Source organism: Nycticebus coucang, chromosome 10 (genome assembly GCF_027406575.1).
Source record: "Nycticebus coucang isolate mNycCou1 chromosome 10, mNycCou1.pri, whole genome shotgun sequence".
In the NCBI taxonomy this organism is placed as follows: domain Eukaryota; kingdom Metazoa; phylum Chordata; class Mammalia; order Primates; family Lorisidae; genus Nycticebus; species Nycticebus coucang.
The window spans coordinates 78,898,197-78,914,302 of record NC_069789.1 but is presented as its reverse complement, the minus strand read 5'-3'; the positions used below and the strand labels follow the sequence as shown (position 1 = coordinate 78,914,302).

The 16,106-nt window shown below is 40.0% G+C and overlaps 1 protein-coding gene across 1 annotated transcript in view; it reads left to right on the top strand.

Annotated features, from left to right (window-relative positions):
• Positions 1-16,106, top strand: part of LAMC1 (laminin subunit gamma 1) — a 134,857-nt gene that overhangs the window by 96,256 nt on the left and 22,495 nt on the right. Inside the window, exons 4-16 of the mRNA XM_053605886.1 lie at positions 633-799; positions 3,959-4,147; positions 4,972-5,089; positions 5,405-5,503; positions 5,597-5,733; positions 6,177-6,299; positions 6,391-6,580; positions 7,282-7,394; positions 9,347-9,568; positions 9,687-9,875; positions 14,207-14,452; positions 14,911-15,064; positions 15,865-16,007. Of these exons, the coding sequence (XP_053461861.1) occupies positions 633-799; positions 3,959-4,147; positions 4,972-5,089; positions 5,405-5,503; positions 5,597-5,733; positions 6,177-6,299; positions 6,391-6,580; positions 7,282-7,394; positions 9,347-9,568; positions 9,687-9,875; positions 14,207-14,452; positions 14,911-15,064; positions 15,865-16,007 (2,090 nt within the window). The remainder of the gene's footprint in view (positions 1-632; positions 800-3,958; positions 4,148-4,971; positions 5,090-5,404; positions 5,504-5,596; positions 5,734-6,176; positions 6,300-6,390; positions 6,581-7,281; positions 7,395-9,346; positions 9,569-9,686; positions 9,876-14,206; positions 14,453-14,910; positions 15,065-15,864; positions 16,008-16,106) is intronic.

The window sequence follows — 16,106 nt, the reverse complement described above, 5'->3', positions numbered from 1 at the left end:
TTGGGGGTCACCACAACATAAGGAACTGCATTAAAGGGTTGCAGCATTAGGAAGGTTGAGAACCACTGCAATAGATGATTCTGAAGTGTTATAGTATTAGTTGGTAGTGAAGCCATGAAACTGATTGCTATTTTTAAGGAAGCAAGTGAGGGAACACATTACAGCTCTGCCATCATCCTGAGTACATAAATAAAGCAACTCCTTGGTCTTCCCAATAACCTTACACAATTGGCATATTATCATTGGGTTGAGTTACACTGCTAAGTGACAGGGCAGGGTTTCAAACCCAGGCATCCTAAACCACCACACTCTGCTGCTTCTTGACACACATTTAACTTCAGGAAATGATCCTGTAGATAGCCTCAGAAATTGTTTGGGGCTGTCTTTTCATGTCTGGCTAATACCCCATGCCCTGTGAAATAAAGCTACCTTTTTGTTTGTTTAATTTTTCTTTATTCCTGGACATTCAAACTGTCATTACTTAGCCTTGCTCAGTTCCTGAGTTGATATGAATGGTGAAACTCAAAAGTGTTCTTAGACGGTTTTTAGTTCTCTGTGTACATAGTTTGTCTGCATGCATTCCCAGGACTTTGCAGCAATTCCATTCTTTGGCGTGTCTCTTCTCTCCCCAGATGTAAATGTAACGGACATGCAAGTGAGTGTATAAAGAATGAATTCAACAAGCTGGTGTGTAACTGCAAACACAATACGTATGGAGTAGATTGTGAAAAGTGTCTTCCTTTCTTCAATGATCGGCCATGGAGGAGGGCAACGGCAGAAAGTGCCAGCGAATGCCTGCGTGAGTGCCCCTTGGTGTCACTGTGCTCTGTTGTCTTGAGGACTTCTGAGGGTGAAAAAAGGAATGGGTGCCTTTCTTTTATTCCTCCTAGAAAAGAAGGCTCCAAAGGTCATACTTTTTCCCCATAATTTGAGAAAGTAGAATAGCGAACTAGCATGCATGTCAGAGGAAGATCGTAGATGAAGGCCGCAGGCTGTGAAGGCCAACTGGACTGGTTTTGTGTTTGCATCATGAACACACATGCCAGAGTGGGAGCAGTGTCTTTAAGATTTGGAAATCTGCTTAGTTCCAAATGCTATGTCAGTACAGCCTCCTCTAGAAAATGTTTTCTCTAGTCTGGTCTTTGTTGCCTTTTAAAGTATTTTTCTTCCCACCGATGCTCATTTACTCAGGCAGCCATGGTCATTGGTTAACAAGTGTCACATACAATGAGCTCTAGCCTAAGGCTGTCATTCAAAAGGTCATTTCTCAAAATTATTTTTCCTTTATCTTTTAAAGAGTGAAGTAGGAAGAATTTTCCCACTCTCTCTTGGAGAGGTTGGGTGACTTTGGGAGCAAGAGTAGGTCCTAAGATTTCAGGAAAAGAGTAAAATGAAAAAAGTAAGACATTTATCCCTTCATAATGCCATGGTTTATTCTGAATAGATAAACAAATTTTAGGAGAAAGAAACCGTGTAATCATGATTTGCCAAAGGACTTAACAATAAAACTTTTAAAGCAGCTGTAAGTTTCTTATGTTCTTACAGATATTCCTATTGTACCGTCTTAGAAATAAAGGCATAAGAAAGAACATACTCTGAACTTGCACAAATTATTGGCAGAAACCTTGAGAACAAACCAATATCTTGATTGATGACTATTTCCACTGAGCTGCCTAGAACAGATTTTCTTATTCATCTTTCCTTTTCCTCAACAAATCTTAGATTTGCAAATATAAAATTTATAGCCTCCTCTTGCATTTATAAACCCTTGCTTGAGCTTTCTTAATTCTATTACTGAAATGTAATATTCATTGTTAGATTAGAATCCATATGATACATATTGATAAAAGAAAAAATGAAATACTCTTAAGCTGTGGCATCTAACTAAATGGACATGTGTGCTGTAAAGTATTCTGCTTAATGATGTCATATTTTGAAAATCTGTCTAGAAATTACTAGAAAGACAAACACTGCCAGCTTACCAAATGACCTGGGCACTGTAGCTCAAGGACTTTGATGAGGAAACAAGTCAATTTGCTTTTTTCCTTGGTCCTTTTTTTTTTTTTTCCTTTTTGAGACAGAGTCTCATTATGTTGCCCTCGATAGAGTACCATGGTGTCACAGCTCACAGCAACCTCAAACTTTTTTTTTTTTGTAGAGACAGAGTCTCACTTTACTGCCCTTGGTAGAGTGCTGTGGTGTCACATAGCTCACAGCAACCTCCAGCTCTTGGGCTTACATGATTCTCCTGCCTCAGCCTCCCGAGCAGCTGGGACTACAGGCGCCCGCCACAACGCCCGGCTATTTTTCAAACTCTTGAGCTTAAGCAGTTCTCTTGCCTTAGCCTCCCAAGTAGCTGGGACTACAGGTGCCTGCCATAGTGCCCAGCTATTTTTGTTGTTGTTGTTGCAGTTGTTTAGCTGGCCCGGGTCAGGTTTGAACCCACTGCCCTTGGTGTATGTGGGTGGCGCCGTAACCACTATGCTACGGACGCTGAAACTCCTTGGTCCTTTCAGCATTGTGATGCCTACAGGAGTGAAGTGTCAGAATGTAGCAAAACCACATTTTTGTCAGAATGCTGGGCTAGGGAAGAAGAAATTACAGCTCCCTTCTCTCCGGGAGGGAGGCACAGTGTCTCTTTTAAACTGTGTGGATCTGGGAATTGTTCAGACCATTCAGGTGGGCTGGATGGATTGAGAGATAATTTAGGGCAGCTTAAGGGAGGAAAAACAGCTCTTGAAGAAGGGTAAGAGTTGCTTGTCAAAACCTAATTTTTGGTGCTAGTAACTTAGGCTTTAAAATATGCTGTACTATAAATGAAAGGGAGAAAAAAAAACAAGAAAACACGTATATTCAAATATTTTTTTAAAATGTCCTTTTGTGTCTAAAACCAAATATAAATTACTTTTTATTTAGTGCTCAAAATATTGTCTATATTTTGTGCAGAATCAATAATTCTGAGAAAAACATTTATTTTATTTATTTATTTATTTTTTTGTAGAGGCAGAGTCTCACTTTGTGGCCCTCGGTAGAGTGCTGTGGCATCACACAGCTCACAGCAACCTCCAACTCCTGGGCTTAAGCGATTCTCTTGCCTCAGCCTCCCAAGTAGCTGGGACCACAGGCGCCCGCCACAATGCCCGGCTATTTTTTGGTTGCAGTTTGGCCGGGGCTGGGTTTGAACCCGCCACCTTCGGTATATGGGGCCGGCACCTTACCTACTGAGCCACAGGCGCCGCCCTGAGAAAAACATTTATAATATAGGAAAGAATTAACTGTGACCACAGATACTTATTCTTAAAATCTGATTGTGCCCCATAGGGAATATAGTCACTCAGTACTTGATCCAATTGGGATTGTGGCTCCTAAGTAAATAGATGGATCTGGAACATCTAGATTTCCCTTTAATTCCGTTTCCATGTACAGAGGCATTAATTTTAACTCATGTACCTCATATTACTCCAGTTTGAACATGCAAGTAATCTGGCACTTTGAAAGTTAGGATGTTAATGTATTTGAATCCTATGAGTCCTAAAAAGTTAAGTTAAATTGAAGCCTGCTTATAAAATAGCACCTCGTTCTTGGAGTTGATACTAGAATGAAGGAGAAAGATTTGGAAAAATTGTAATTTGACTTGGCTTCTACTTGTATATGAACAACTACCTGGATGCAGGTTGTTTTTTTACAAGAATTCCTTGCATTATGATGGTACTATTTTTCGTAAGGATGAACATTTCTTAGTAAACTGATAATCTGGCTGTATAAACCCTTTATTGACATAATGTTGTTTTGGTTTTTATTCTTAACAAATAGTATACTTGGTGGTCATTCTTCCACCTTCCACCATCTGTCTGTCTCCAAGATGTAGAGAATCATGGTTTGGTTTTCTGTTACTGTTTTAAAATGCTGTCCTTAAAGGTACATGGATCTGACATAACTTACATGTTTTGGCCAACAGCCTGTGACTGCAATGGCCGGTCACAGGAATGCTACTTCGACCCTGAACTATACCGTTCCACTGGCCATGGTGGCCACTGCACTAACTGCCGAGATAACACAGATGGCGCCAACTGTGACAGGTGCCAAGAGAACTTCTTCCGCCTTGGGAACAATGAAGCTTGCTCTCCATGCCACTGCAGTCCTGTTGGTAAGTGATGGGAAAATGAATTGAAATATAAAATGAGTTCTCTCTGCCTCTCCACCCCGAGAAAATAAAGTTTTGTTTGCTGGCATTCTCATAGCCATGTGGTGAGGTGTGTACATTATTGTAACGTATAAATGATTCAGATCTGCCTCACGCTTCCACTCTTAATGAAGTTGAACTTTCAGATTTTCTGGTGCGTATAAAAGTGTGCGTGTGTTGTTGTTGTGTGTGTAGGGGATGCTGAGTAATGGTTTTATAAATAATTAGCAACCAGATCATAGAGACCATTTGAACTTTGATTGTAAAAGGTTAACTGTTTAGGAGTTCTTCCTTGTTAATGATTTTGTTTAGTCTCATCTCCTTAGAGAGCTGAGCCATTTTCATGTATTAACATGTGTCCAGAGTCCACAGCATTCTGAGTCCACACCATCCTATTCTTTTAAGAGTTTGATCTTTATTTTTGTTGTTCATGCTTATATATATTTAAATTCTAGACATGGACTTCACAGAGCTATGCTGGCTCACAGAGAAGTGACTGGTCTTATGTGCCCGTGTACTGTTGGGTGCAGAATTATTTGTGTTTTTCATCATTGATGACCAGATTTGTCGTAGAGTCTATCTGGAAAATTAAAATATGGCTTAAAAGAGTTTGATTTTGAGAGAGTTCTGATTTTAAATTTGATCTTTTTTCTCTCTGTTACCATCTAGAGGTTACATATTGGTTCTCAGGCATTGCATTTAGTTACCAATTATCTTTGTTCCATGTATTGATTTAACTTTCATATCTGTCTGGATTTGTGGTTGACAATGAGCTCTTTACATTGTAGGTTCTCTGAGCACGCAGTGTGATAGTTATGGCAGATGCAGCTGTAAGGCAGGAGTGATGGGGGATAAGTGTGACCGTTGCCAACCTGGATTCCATTCTCTCACTGAGGCAGGATGCAGGTAAATGTTTTTAAGACCAGAAGAAGGATTTTCAGCTCAATTCATAATACTAGTTCTTGTGGCTTGTTGACGGCATTGTGAACATTTTACCCATAACAGTTGTTAGCAAGATTCAAGACTAGTTGTAATGATGAGTCTGAGGGGTTTGGTTCATATCTTAGACTGAAACTAAGTGCAAATGTAAAAATGACTTTAGGATTCATTTGGTTCTATATGTGTTTGCTTTTTAAAATCAACATGTAATACAAAAGCTTGACTTTAAGGGTGATATTTCTTTTCTCTCTTCTCTGTTTTATTCCATTTTCCATTGAATAGGCCATGCTCTTGTAATCCTTCTGGCAGCATAGATGAATGCAATGTTGAAACAGGAAGATGCGTTTGCAAAGACAATGTGGAAGGCTTCAATTGTGAAAGGTAGCCCATTCTTCTCTCTAGCTGTATTGTATTTTCTCTGTTATTGTATTTCGAGTTAAACAAAGTAACTGATTGTGTCTTGATCTTTTTTAGATGCAAACCTGGATATTTTAATCTGGAGTCATCTAATCCTAGGGGTTGTACACCATGCTTCTGCTTTGGACATTCTTCTGTGTGTACAAATGCCATCGGCTACAGTGTTTATTCTATCTCCTCTACCTTTCAGATTGGTAATTTTGACCTCGTTCCCCAAACCCCTAGAACTGTGAGACTCTCTCTCTCTACACACACACACACACACACACACACACACACACATATTTAAAATCAGTAGCTCTTTGAGAGCTTTTTGATGGTGGCACTACTTCTTGGTATTTAATATGCATAATTTTTCTTGTTTTGGCCTTTTAATTTAATGAAAACATTTTTATGGTTTTAGAATTTACCATAATGAATAGTGAATACAAATGTTATATAAATAGTAATAATGTCAAAACAGCTTGAGGGTATAGCATATTTAGGGAGTGCTGTAGGGTTCATTTATTCAAAAACTTTTATTTGTGACTTTCTGTACACAGGTGTGTGATCTTACACATTTTTGTGGTATATAGAGTACCTGCATTCAAGATGTTTACAGTGTAATAGTGCTTATGTTTTCATTGTCTGCCTGCAGATGAGGATGGGTGGCGTGTGGAACAAAGAGATGGCTCTGAAGCATCTCTTGAGTGGTCCTCTGAGAGGCAAGATATTGCCGTGATCTCAGATAGCTACTTTCCTAGATACTTCATTGCTCCCGGTGAGTAAGGCTAGAAAATACTCTGATTTACTGTGTACTTCGATTTAGTCTCAAATCTCATGTTCTTGCCCCTCATGGGTCCTCATTTCAGCAAAGTTCTTGGGCAAACAGCTCTTGAGTTATGGTCAGAACCTCACCTTCTCCTTTCGCGTGGACAGACGAGATACCCGCCTCTCTGCTGAGGACCTTGTGCTTGAGGGAGCTGGCTTAAGAGTATCTGTGCCTTTGATTGCTCAGGGCAATTCCTACCCGAGTGAGACCACTGTGAAGTATGTCTTCAGGTAAGATAGCCTTCTTTGTAAAATCAGACACAAACAGGATCTGAACTTTTTTTTTTTATCTAAGCTTATCTGGCCTCAAGTTGTGTATGTTTGTTTGTTTGTTTTTTAAGAATTTTTATTTTTTTTGAGACGGAGCCTCAAGCTGTTACCCTGGGTAGAGTGCTGTGGCATCACAGCTCCCAGCAACCTCCAACTCCTGGGCTTAAGCAATTCTCTTGCCTCACCCTCCCAAGTAGCTGGGACTACAGGCACCCACCACAACGCCCAGCTGTTTTTTTGGTTATAGTTGTCATTGTTGTTTGGCAGGCCTGGGCTGGATTCGAACCTGCCAGCTCTGGTGTATGTGGTTGGTGGCTTAGCTGCTTGAGCTATAGGCGCCGAGCCATCAAGTTGTGTATGTTAAGAAAAACTTACACAAAAGAAAGAAGGAAGACAGGAAGGGAGGAAAGGAGGAACAGAGGAAAAAGGAGAATGGAGGAAAAGAAGAAAGAAAAAGACTTCTGGGTTACCATGGTGACTTTGTAAAAGGAAGCTTTCTTTTGTTTACCTTTTCCAATTGTACTATCAAATCAGTAGTCTCATTTTTTATTTGATTAGATTGTCAGCATTGCATTGTTGGTAGCATTAGTGAATAAGAAATGCTTTCTCAACATCCAGAATAATCCGTACATAGGTTAATATGGCCCTTTCTTTCTTTCCAGGCTCCATGAAGCGACAGATTACCCCTGGAGACCTACTCTTACCCCTTTTGAATTTCAGAAGCTCCTAAACAATTTGACATCTATCAAGATCCGTGGGACATATAGCGAAAGAAGTAAGTTGTAATATAATTTAGAGAGTTATTTAAGAAGATGATTAGTTAGAAGGATCTGTGATAATGCAGAATTTTCTCTCTTATAATATAGTAACATGGAGAAGTGTGTAAATGACCACATTATACATCAATTATATATAAAAACAATGCATTTTTTAACTACTTTCAAGGACCTAGTGGGAAAATTTGCTAATGTTAGTAAATAGTATTGTTTTATAATTAATAAGCTAATTGAGGTTATATTGTATATAAATAGATTTTCTCAAAAGCCTAATTATAATTCTACTGGTTCAAGTTGCTTATTTTCATTTATTTTTATTTTGTGCTATAAAATAACCAAGCACTTTGAACCATTGGCTAAATTATTAAAAATGATAAATTATTGAATTAAATTGAATTAAATTTTTTCTGTTTAAAAAAATTTTTAAATGAGGACCTTTTTCTTAATCTATAGCTGTTTGGGGAGGTGACATTACAATGTTGGCATGGCATTGGAGTGGCATCAGCAGCTGGGATGTGTTGACTTTGGAGAGTCCTGCATGAATATCCAGATTAAAATGTCTCGTAAATAGTTAGAAATATGGATCTGGGGCTTAGAAAGAGATTAGGAGTAGAGGTCTAGGTTTAGAAGGTTGTCAGCATATGGGCAATAATTTATAAACTTGGAAATATGACAGAAGATATAGAAGGAGAAAAAGAAAGGAATCCTGGAAACATAGTTAAGGTCCATGCCCTGTGACCCAAAGAAGAAAAAGAATTCTAAGGAAGAAAAACAAAAGGTTTAGGAAAATAGCACCATTGGGTTTTGGATGGTATGATTTAGGAATTATTGGTGAGTTTTTGTATTTTTCTTTTTAAAGAAGTATTGAAACTAAAGTTAGAATGCAGTACTTTAAAAGGTAATTTGAAGGTTAAAAAAAAAGAAAGAACATTGTTTTAAGAAGTTTAGCTGTAGAGAAAGAAAAGAGACTATAATTTGAGAGTAGGAACAAGATTAAACAAAGAGTATTTTTAGGATGGGGAGTGTTTAGTGTTGGAAATACATTACCCAGTAAAGACATAAATACTGATCTCGCTGGGCAAAAAGTGCAGAAACATATTAAAAGATAAGTTTAAGGCAGTAATAGAAGAGATGTCCTTTAGCCTTAGGTGATCAGCTTTCTAATTCTGTACACACCAAGTGGTATTTCATAACATGGGGAAAGATACATCTTAAGCATAAGACTGGAAGAGACTAGGAAAACATGGTGATAGTATGGAGGCCTGCCTCTCCCATGGGATGTTTCCATTTATGCATCGAGGGCACCACTGGCTTGAATGAGCCATTGGTCTAAGCCAACATAAAGTTTCCTCTGTTACAGAAATGGGAAGGCACTGTGACAAATGGATAAAGGTTTCGGAATAACTCAGTTTTGTAAGAAGTAGCCCTGGGTGTTGGAACTTGTTTTTTTGCTGTTTTGTGGAGGGCAAAAAATATAACCTGAGTATTACCTTTTAACAAGTACTTTTCCTACTTCCTTATCATTGAACTCTATAATCAGTGTCTGCTTTTGTGGCAAAAGAACAAAAACACTGGTTTTAATGGCTATAGACTTACACTCTTCTTTTCCCCTATGCTCGTATTCATTTCTCTTTTTGCCCCAAATGATTGTCCAGTGCTTTTTATTTTCACATTAGTAACTGAGAGAACTGTAAAATCTGAAAAATCACTATGTGTGTATGAAAATATGAATTAGCTATACCACTGCTCCAGGTACCTAGCACATGGTACCACATGATTGTTCTAAATGCTCTTTTCTTACTACTTTCTCCAATGGGTGAATTAAGATAATGTCTGGAATTTCATCTAATTCTCTGAAATTGTGGTCTGTCTACATTTTAGTGTTACTGACTTTTCACAAGATTTTGGAAAACAGCCCATTTAGTGCATTTCCTTTCCATGCTGTACACAGGTGCTGGATATTTGGATGATGTCACCCTGACAAGTGCTCGCCCTGGGCCTGGGGTCCCTGCGACTTGGGTGGAGTCCTGCACCTGTCCAGTGGGATATGGAGGGCAGTTTTGTGAGATGTGCCTCTCGGGTTATAGAAGAGAAACTCCAAGCCTTGGACCATACAGTCCATGTGTGCTGTGTGTCTGCAATGGACACAGTGAGACCTGTGACCCTGAGACAGGTGAGGTGGTCTTTGGCAGTTGCTGGACCTAACTTCTCTTTAGCAGCTGGGTAGGAAAAGCTCATTGTCTTGTTTATTTATACATTTGCCTGTTCTCTCACACTTACTCTCCAAATAGGTGTTTGTAACTGCAGAGACAATACAGCTGGGCCCCACTGTGAGAAGTGTAGTGATGGTTACTATGGAGATTCGACTGTGGGCGCCTCCTCTGATTGCCAACCCTGTCCATGTCCTGGGGGCTCAAGTTGTGCTGTTGTCCCCAAGACAAAGGAGGTGGTTTGCACCAACTGTCCTACTGGCACCACTGGTATGTCTGCTCTTGTCATTGACTTTCAGCGTTCCATCCTATAAGAAGACCTGGGGCAATGGGGTTTTAGTGGTTTTTTAGTTTTTGTTTGGTTTAGTGATTATGGGTTTCATAGGCAAAGTTTATAGGAAACAGGTTAATTATGGATTCATCAAATGGTTATCATTTAACTAATAATAGCTGATCTGAATTGAGTATTTATGGCCAGGTACCATTCTAAGCACTTTACATGTACTGCCTCATGAATCCTTATGAGGTATGTTCTGCTTTTATTCCCGCCTAAGAAGACTGAGGCACAGGGATGTTACATTAATTAAGGCTGCAAGGCTAGTCCTTGGTTGAGCTGGGATTTCAACCCAGGTAGTCTGGCTCCAAAGATATAATGATCACTATAATATATTCTCTCCCTTAAGATGAGAACCTCAAATTTTAGTTTGTGGGGCTTTCCTGGGATTCTTTATATAAAGTGGTAACTTTTAAATTCTTTAAATTCTTTCTCTAAATAGTTCTTTCCGTATGGCATAGTCTATCACATTTAGTTGGGAACGTGGGGGAAACATATTTAGAGAAAGAGAGCTTTGTATAGGCTTCTGTTCCCATTCTGGGTGTTTCTTTTCTTTTCATAAGAACATAAGCTATATTTCTCTGGGCTCCTCCAAGAGCTGCCTGTGCTGACTTCTTGAGGACACTACAGCTTTCTGGTAGAGAGTCTCCTTTTTTAACTGACTTTGCCTCTAAGCCAAGAGGTTCAGGTTGCATTTCAGGTACAGACTTTGACTCTAGTACAAGCTTCTTGTTCAAAAGATACTGCTATAGAGCATGAAAATAAAAAACATTAGAAATAAAATGAAACAAATATGAGCTCATAATTTGAATTACTTATTGCTTATAAAAATAGCCTTTAATTATTAGGAAACATCAAAACGTACCATCTTTTCCCCTCTCCACTGACCCAGCACCAAGTACAAATCTGAGCCCAAGGCAGATTCACTTGTGCATAAACCAGAGCACCTAAAACAGTGTTAGGCATGGGTATTTGTTGAATGAATATAAATATTTGCTGAATAAATGAATAGAAGTTGCAGATATGAAGTAAGATATTCCTCGTTTAGAAGACTGTCAGAAATTAGGAACAAATACTGATAGCCACTGAGATCTTTATGCCTGGTCTGCTTTTACATGTAATTTAATCTTTAAAACAGTCTTTTGAGGTAAAGAAATACTAATAATCCTATTTTTTTCCTCCAACAAATTTAAGTGCATATCTTTAGGAATACAAAATGAATAAGAAATAGTCCCTATTCTTCAGACGCTAAAATTACAAAGGGAAACCTAATTCTAATGCAGTATGGTTAATTCAGATAAAAGAACATACATAAAGTGTTAGGTGAGAAGGGAGAACACCTTTCCCAAAGGAAAGATAAGGAGAACAAAGGCTAAGAAAAGTATCTCACTTGCCCAAAGTCATGAGTGGTACAGCTGGGATTTGAACCTAGATCTTAGACTTTAAAACAAAAGCATAAACTAGCTTTAGCTGCAAAGAGTATTCTGGAGTGAGCTTTTCTACCAGAATTTAGTTTTGTTAAGTTTTTATTCAAAAGGATCAAAACTTTTAAAATAAGGATCATATTGAGAATAGCTAAATAATCTGATGAAAAGCAAAGCTAAAAGCCTGTTTTAATCCTGATTTGGAGGTGGATCTTGGGTGAGAGTCTACCTGCTAAGAGACTGCGACATCCTAGCTTCTTATCTTATCCAATGTCCTGTTTCTTCCCCTCCTCCGCCCAACTACATTTTCTGTTCAGCTTAGTTCTCATCTTACCCAGTCTTTTGCAATACTGGACTCTTCTGTTCCCTTTGCTCCAGACATTTTCTCCTCTTGCTTCACACTTCAAAAGCCTTTCTATGCCTGTGGTAGTACAGTCTGCATCTTCAGCTCTGACTTCTCCTTCCACCTCCACTTGGGTAGTGGGCTAGAAGCCTTCTGCTGCCCCTCATCATCTGCTGTTTACCTTTGTCTACCCCGATGAGAGCTGTGTGCACTTTAATATGTCAAATCAGGCTCTACTTGAGTTCAGAAGCAGGAAGCACATACAGGAGATCACAGAGAAAGAGGATGGGGGCAGAGTGTCTATTCCAAGGCTCCGTTTCTGTGGGGTCCTCTGGGTTCATGACCCCAAATCAGAGTTCTCAGCTCTTGGCAGTAGGCCTGCTCTGAGCAGCTGTTCTAACTTTAGGTGCTGGTAACTGCCCCCACCCCTTGGGGCTTGGGTTATGGAGCCTGTCCCAGGTGCTGCACTCTCCCTGTGGTTTCCCTACACTCTGCCCATGCTTCTAAATAGTACCTTCATTCAACTGTCCTCAAGTCATGCTAATTTGAACATATGGACTATGTTCTGCTGTGATTTTAATTCCTACAGCTTCAGTAATCTCAAATTTAAGCAAATCCAAGTTAATCTTTGATTTTTCTCCCTTTTTCTCCAGCCTCCAGTCTATTCCTTCCCCACTCTTGTTCATCTGGGTAAATATGCTACCATTAACCTGGTTGCTCAAGCTAAGACCTTAGGGCATATACATGATTCTTTTTTCTTTCATTTCCCCCAAAACAATCAGTCAGTCTTATTGATTCTTCCTCAGATCTGACCACTTTTCACCAACTCCACTACCACCACCCTGGTTCAGACGACTGTTGGCCTCCGACCTAGAATTACTAATTGATTTTGTAGCTTCACTTATACCTTATCATCCATTCTCCACATGGAAGCCAGAATACTTTAAAAAATGCATCTCAAATACGAATACATTTTTTAAACACATGCAGGAGTATGTGTTTAAAACCCTCCAATATCTTTTTGTGTCACTTAAATTTAAGTCCATATCCCTTACTGTGACCTACATGGTGCTACATGCATTGAGTCTCACTGCTTTCATGGCTCATCTTGTTTTTCTGAAACACTCATCCCTTGGATATTATCATGGCTAGTTTCTTTGTCTTTCTGGAGCCATCCCAATGTCTCTTTCAGACACTTTCTTTAACCACCCAATCTAAAGTAGCCCTCACCCTCACTTTATTATGTTGTTCTGTTTTGTTTAAATTTTTCATGGTTATTCTTATCGGAAAAAAAGTCTTGTTTATTTGTCTATGTATTGGTTTCCACTGACTGCAGCATAAGCAGAGAACTTGTCAACTTTGTTAACATCATCCTGATGACCTAGAACAGTGCTGGTACATAGCAGCAGCAGATTCTCAAAAAGTATGTGTTGAATGAATAAACAAGAAAATCTCTTACTCTCCACAAATGTTAGGCTAATTCAGGCCCTGTAGGCTATGAGGATACCAAGAGCTCGACTTGAACTAAAATGGTGGGAAAATAGAAAAGGAAGAATGAGGGGCAGTGATTTTCATACGGTGGAAAGCGCCCTGATTCTAGCTCTGCTTCTCTTCCTGTCACTTGGTTGTGGGAAAGTTACTTATCCTCTGTCTTCTCTAAGCTGCAAAAGAAGCAGGTGGCAGTTGATGATTTCTAAGTTCTCGTCTAACATGTTCTGATTCTACACCAGTTAACACTAATCAACAAGGGTTTACCACATGCTTTTCATGTTCTAAGAGAATGATCCTACATACCCGGTTGTATGGAAGACATACAACAAGTGTATTTAGAGTGGCACTTCATCTTTTTACTATCTTCTATCCAAACAATATATATCAGTGTGCCATCCTTTAAGACTGGAGAGGTTTACTGGAGAGGTTTGGCCTGATTGATTTACAGAGCACCTATAATACATGATTTTGGTTGATTGTCAAAACAATTAAAATGAAGTAGGCAAGGGCGGCGCCTGTGGCTCAGTCAGTAAGGCGCCGGCCCCATATACCGAGGGTGGCGGGTTCAAACCCGGCCCCGGCCAAACTGCAACCAAAAAATAGCCGGGCGTTGTGGCGGGCGCCTGTAGTCCCAGCTGCTCGGGAGGCTGAGGCAGGAGAATCGCTTAAGCCCAGGAGTTGGAGGTTGCTGTGAGCTGTGTGAGGCCACGGCACTCTACCGAGGGCCGTAAAGTGAGACTCTGTCTCTACAAAAAAAAAAAAAAAAAAAAAAAAAAAAAATGAAGTAGGCAAATCAGGTTTTCCTTTCCAATGAGGAAATAGAGATGTGTTCAAGATCACTGTGCTGGTCTGGCCAATACCAGGGCTGTCACCCATTGGTGGTGCTCTGCCCTCCACTGCATCATGTCATTTGCAACTGATGATTACGGTAAACTGTTTTTAACCTGTAGTAGCGTTCCAGAAATGTCTAAGACCTTTCTTTCATAACATCAGATTGTGTCATCCGCAGGTAAGAGATGTGAACTCTGTGATGATGGCTACTTTGGAGACCCTCTGGGTAGGAATGGCCCTGTGAGGCTCTGCCGCCCGTGCCAGTGCAATGACAATATCGATCCCAATGCAGTTGGGAATTGCAATCGCTTAACAGGAGAATGCCTGAAATGCATCTATAACACTGCTGGTTTCTATTGTGACCGATGCAAAGATGGGTTTTATGGAAATCCCCTGGCTCCCAATCCAGCAGACAAATGCAGAGGTAATCAGCTATTGATCAGATTCTTTTATTCTGAGAATTTGTGTGTGTCTCTTTAAATACTTAGGGTTGTTTAGTGCAAACCACTTAACACAATGTAAAATTTTCTAGTCATCATATTAAACACATAAAAAGAACTGGTAAAATCAATTCTAATACATTCTACTTAATCTAATATATCTAACATACTATCATTTTAACAAGTAATCAGTGAAAAATTATTAATGAAATATGTTCTTTTATCTACACTAAGTCCTCAAAATTCAATGTATAGCTCATATTTATAGCATATCTCAGTTTAGACTAGCCAGCCTCATTGAAAGTGCCCAATGGCCACACGCCCAGTGGCTACCTTACTGGAACAACACAAGTTTAAAAAGTCTACAGCCTTGGAATTGTTTATATTTAGTATCTCTCTCAGGTGACTTGTATCTTTTGCTGTCTCTGTCTTCCTGCCTTAGCCTGCAGTTGCAACCCGTATGGGACAGTGAAGCAGCAGAGCAGCTGTAACCCCGTGACTGGGCAATGTGAATGTCTGCCTCACGTGACTGGTCGGGACTGTGGCTCCTGCAACCCTGGATTCTACAACCTGCAGAGTGGACAAGGCTGCAAGAGGTGAGACAGGGGTGCCTTTGGTGGAAGCAGTCACTGCTTTTTATAAGAAATGTATTTTTTTTTTTTGAGACAGTCTCAAGCTGTTGCCCTGGGTAGAGTGCCATGGCTTCACAGCTCATAGCAACCTCAAGCTCCTGGGCTTAAGCAATTCTCCTGCCTCAGCCTCCCAAGTAGCTGGGACCATAGGCGCCTGCCACAATGCCCAGCTATTTTTTGGTTGTAGTTGTCATTGCTTAGTAGGTCCGGGCTGGATTTGAACCCACCAGCTCCGGTGTATGTGGCTGGCACCCTAGCCTCTTGAGCCACAGACACCGAGCTGTAAGAAATGAATTTTTATCAGTTATGCTTAATTAGTTTGAGTTTATTCATAAACTGTTTGAATGCCTAATATAGGCAAGGTACCTTTAGGGGAAATACTAGAGAATTATAAGTGAACTAATGGAAGATGGGAGTGGAGCACAGTGGCCCCTTGTCAGAATCACCTGGGCAGCATTTTAAAAATATTATGAGGCCCTTTCCAAGGAATTAGAAGCAAATCCTCCAAGGTTGTAGCCCAGAAATTCCTGTTTTCAAAGCTCCTAGTCAGTGCCCATACAGTGCCAAGTTGGAGAGTCACTGGTAGCAGTTAGGTTAGAAAAAGAGATTGCAAATAGTACTCATGAAAATTATTGGAACCTCAGGGGCTTGCTAACCCTTTACATATAGTTTTCTGTACATACTACATCAGTGCTGTGCTGAAAAAAAAGTTTTGCTTCTGGTCTCTTTTTCATATCTGAGAAATGCCCTGTGTTCATTTTCAGGTGTGACTGCCATGCTTTGGGTTCCACTGATGGGCAGTGTGACATTCGCACTGGCCAGTGTGAGTGCCAGCCTGGCATCACCGGTCAGCACTGCGAACGCTGTGAGGTCAACCACTTTGGGTTTGGACCCGAAGGCTGCAAACGTAAGGGGTTTGGTGGCATACAACTCTTTAAGTTTTCCCTGATTTCACTTAGTCTCATAAGTCCAGAAAGGACTTTGATAGCCTCAGTGTAGCTACCTT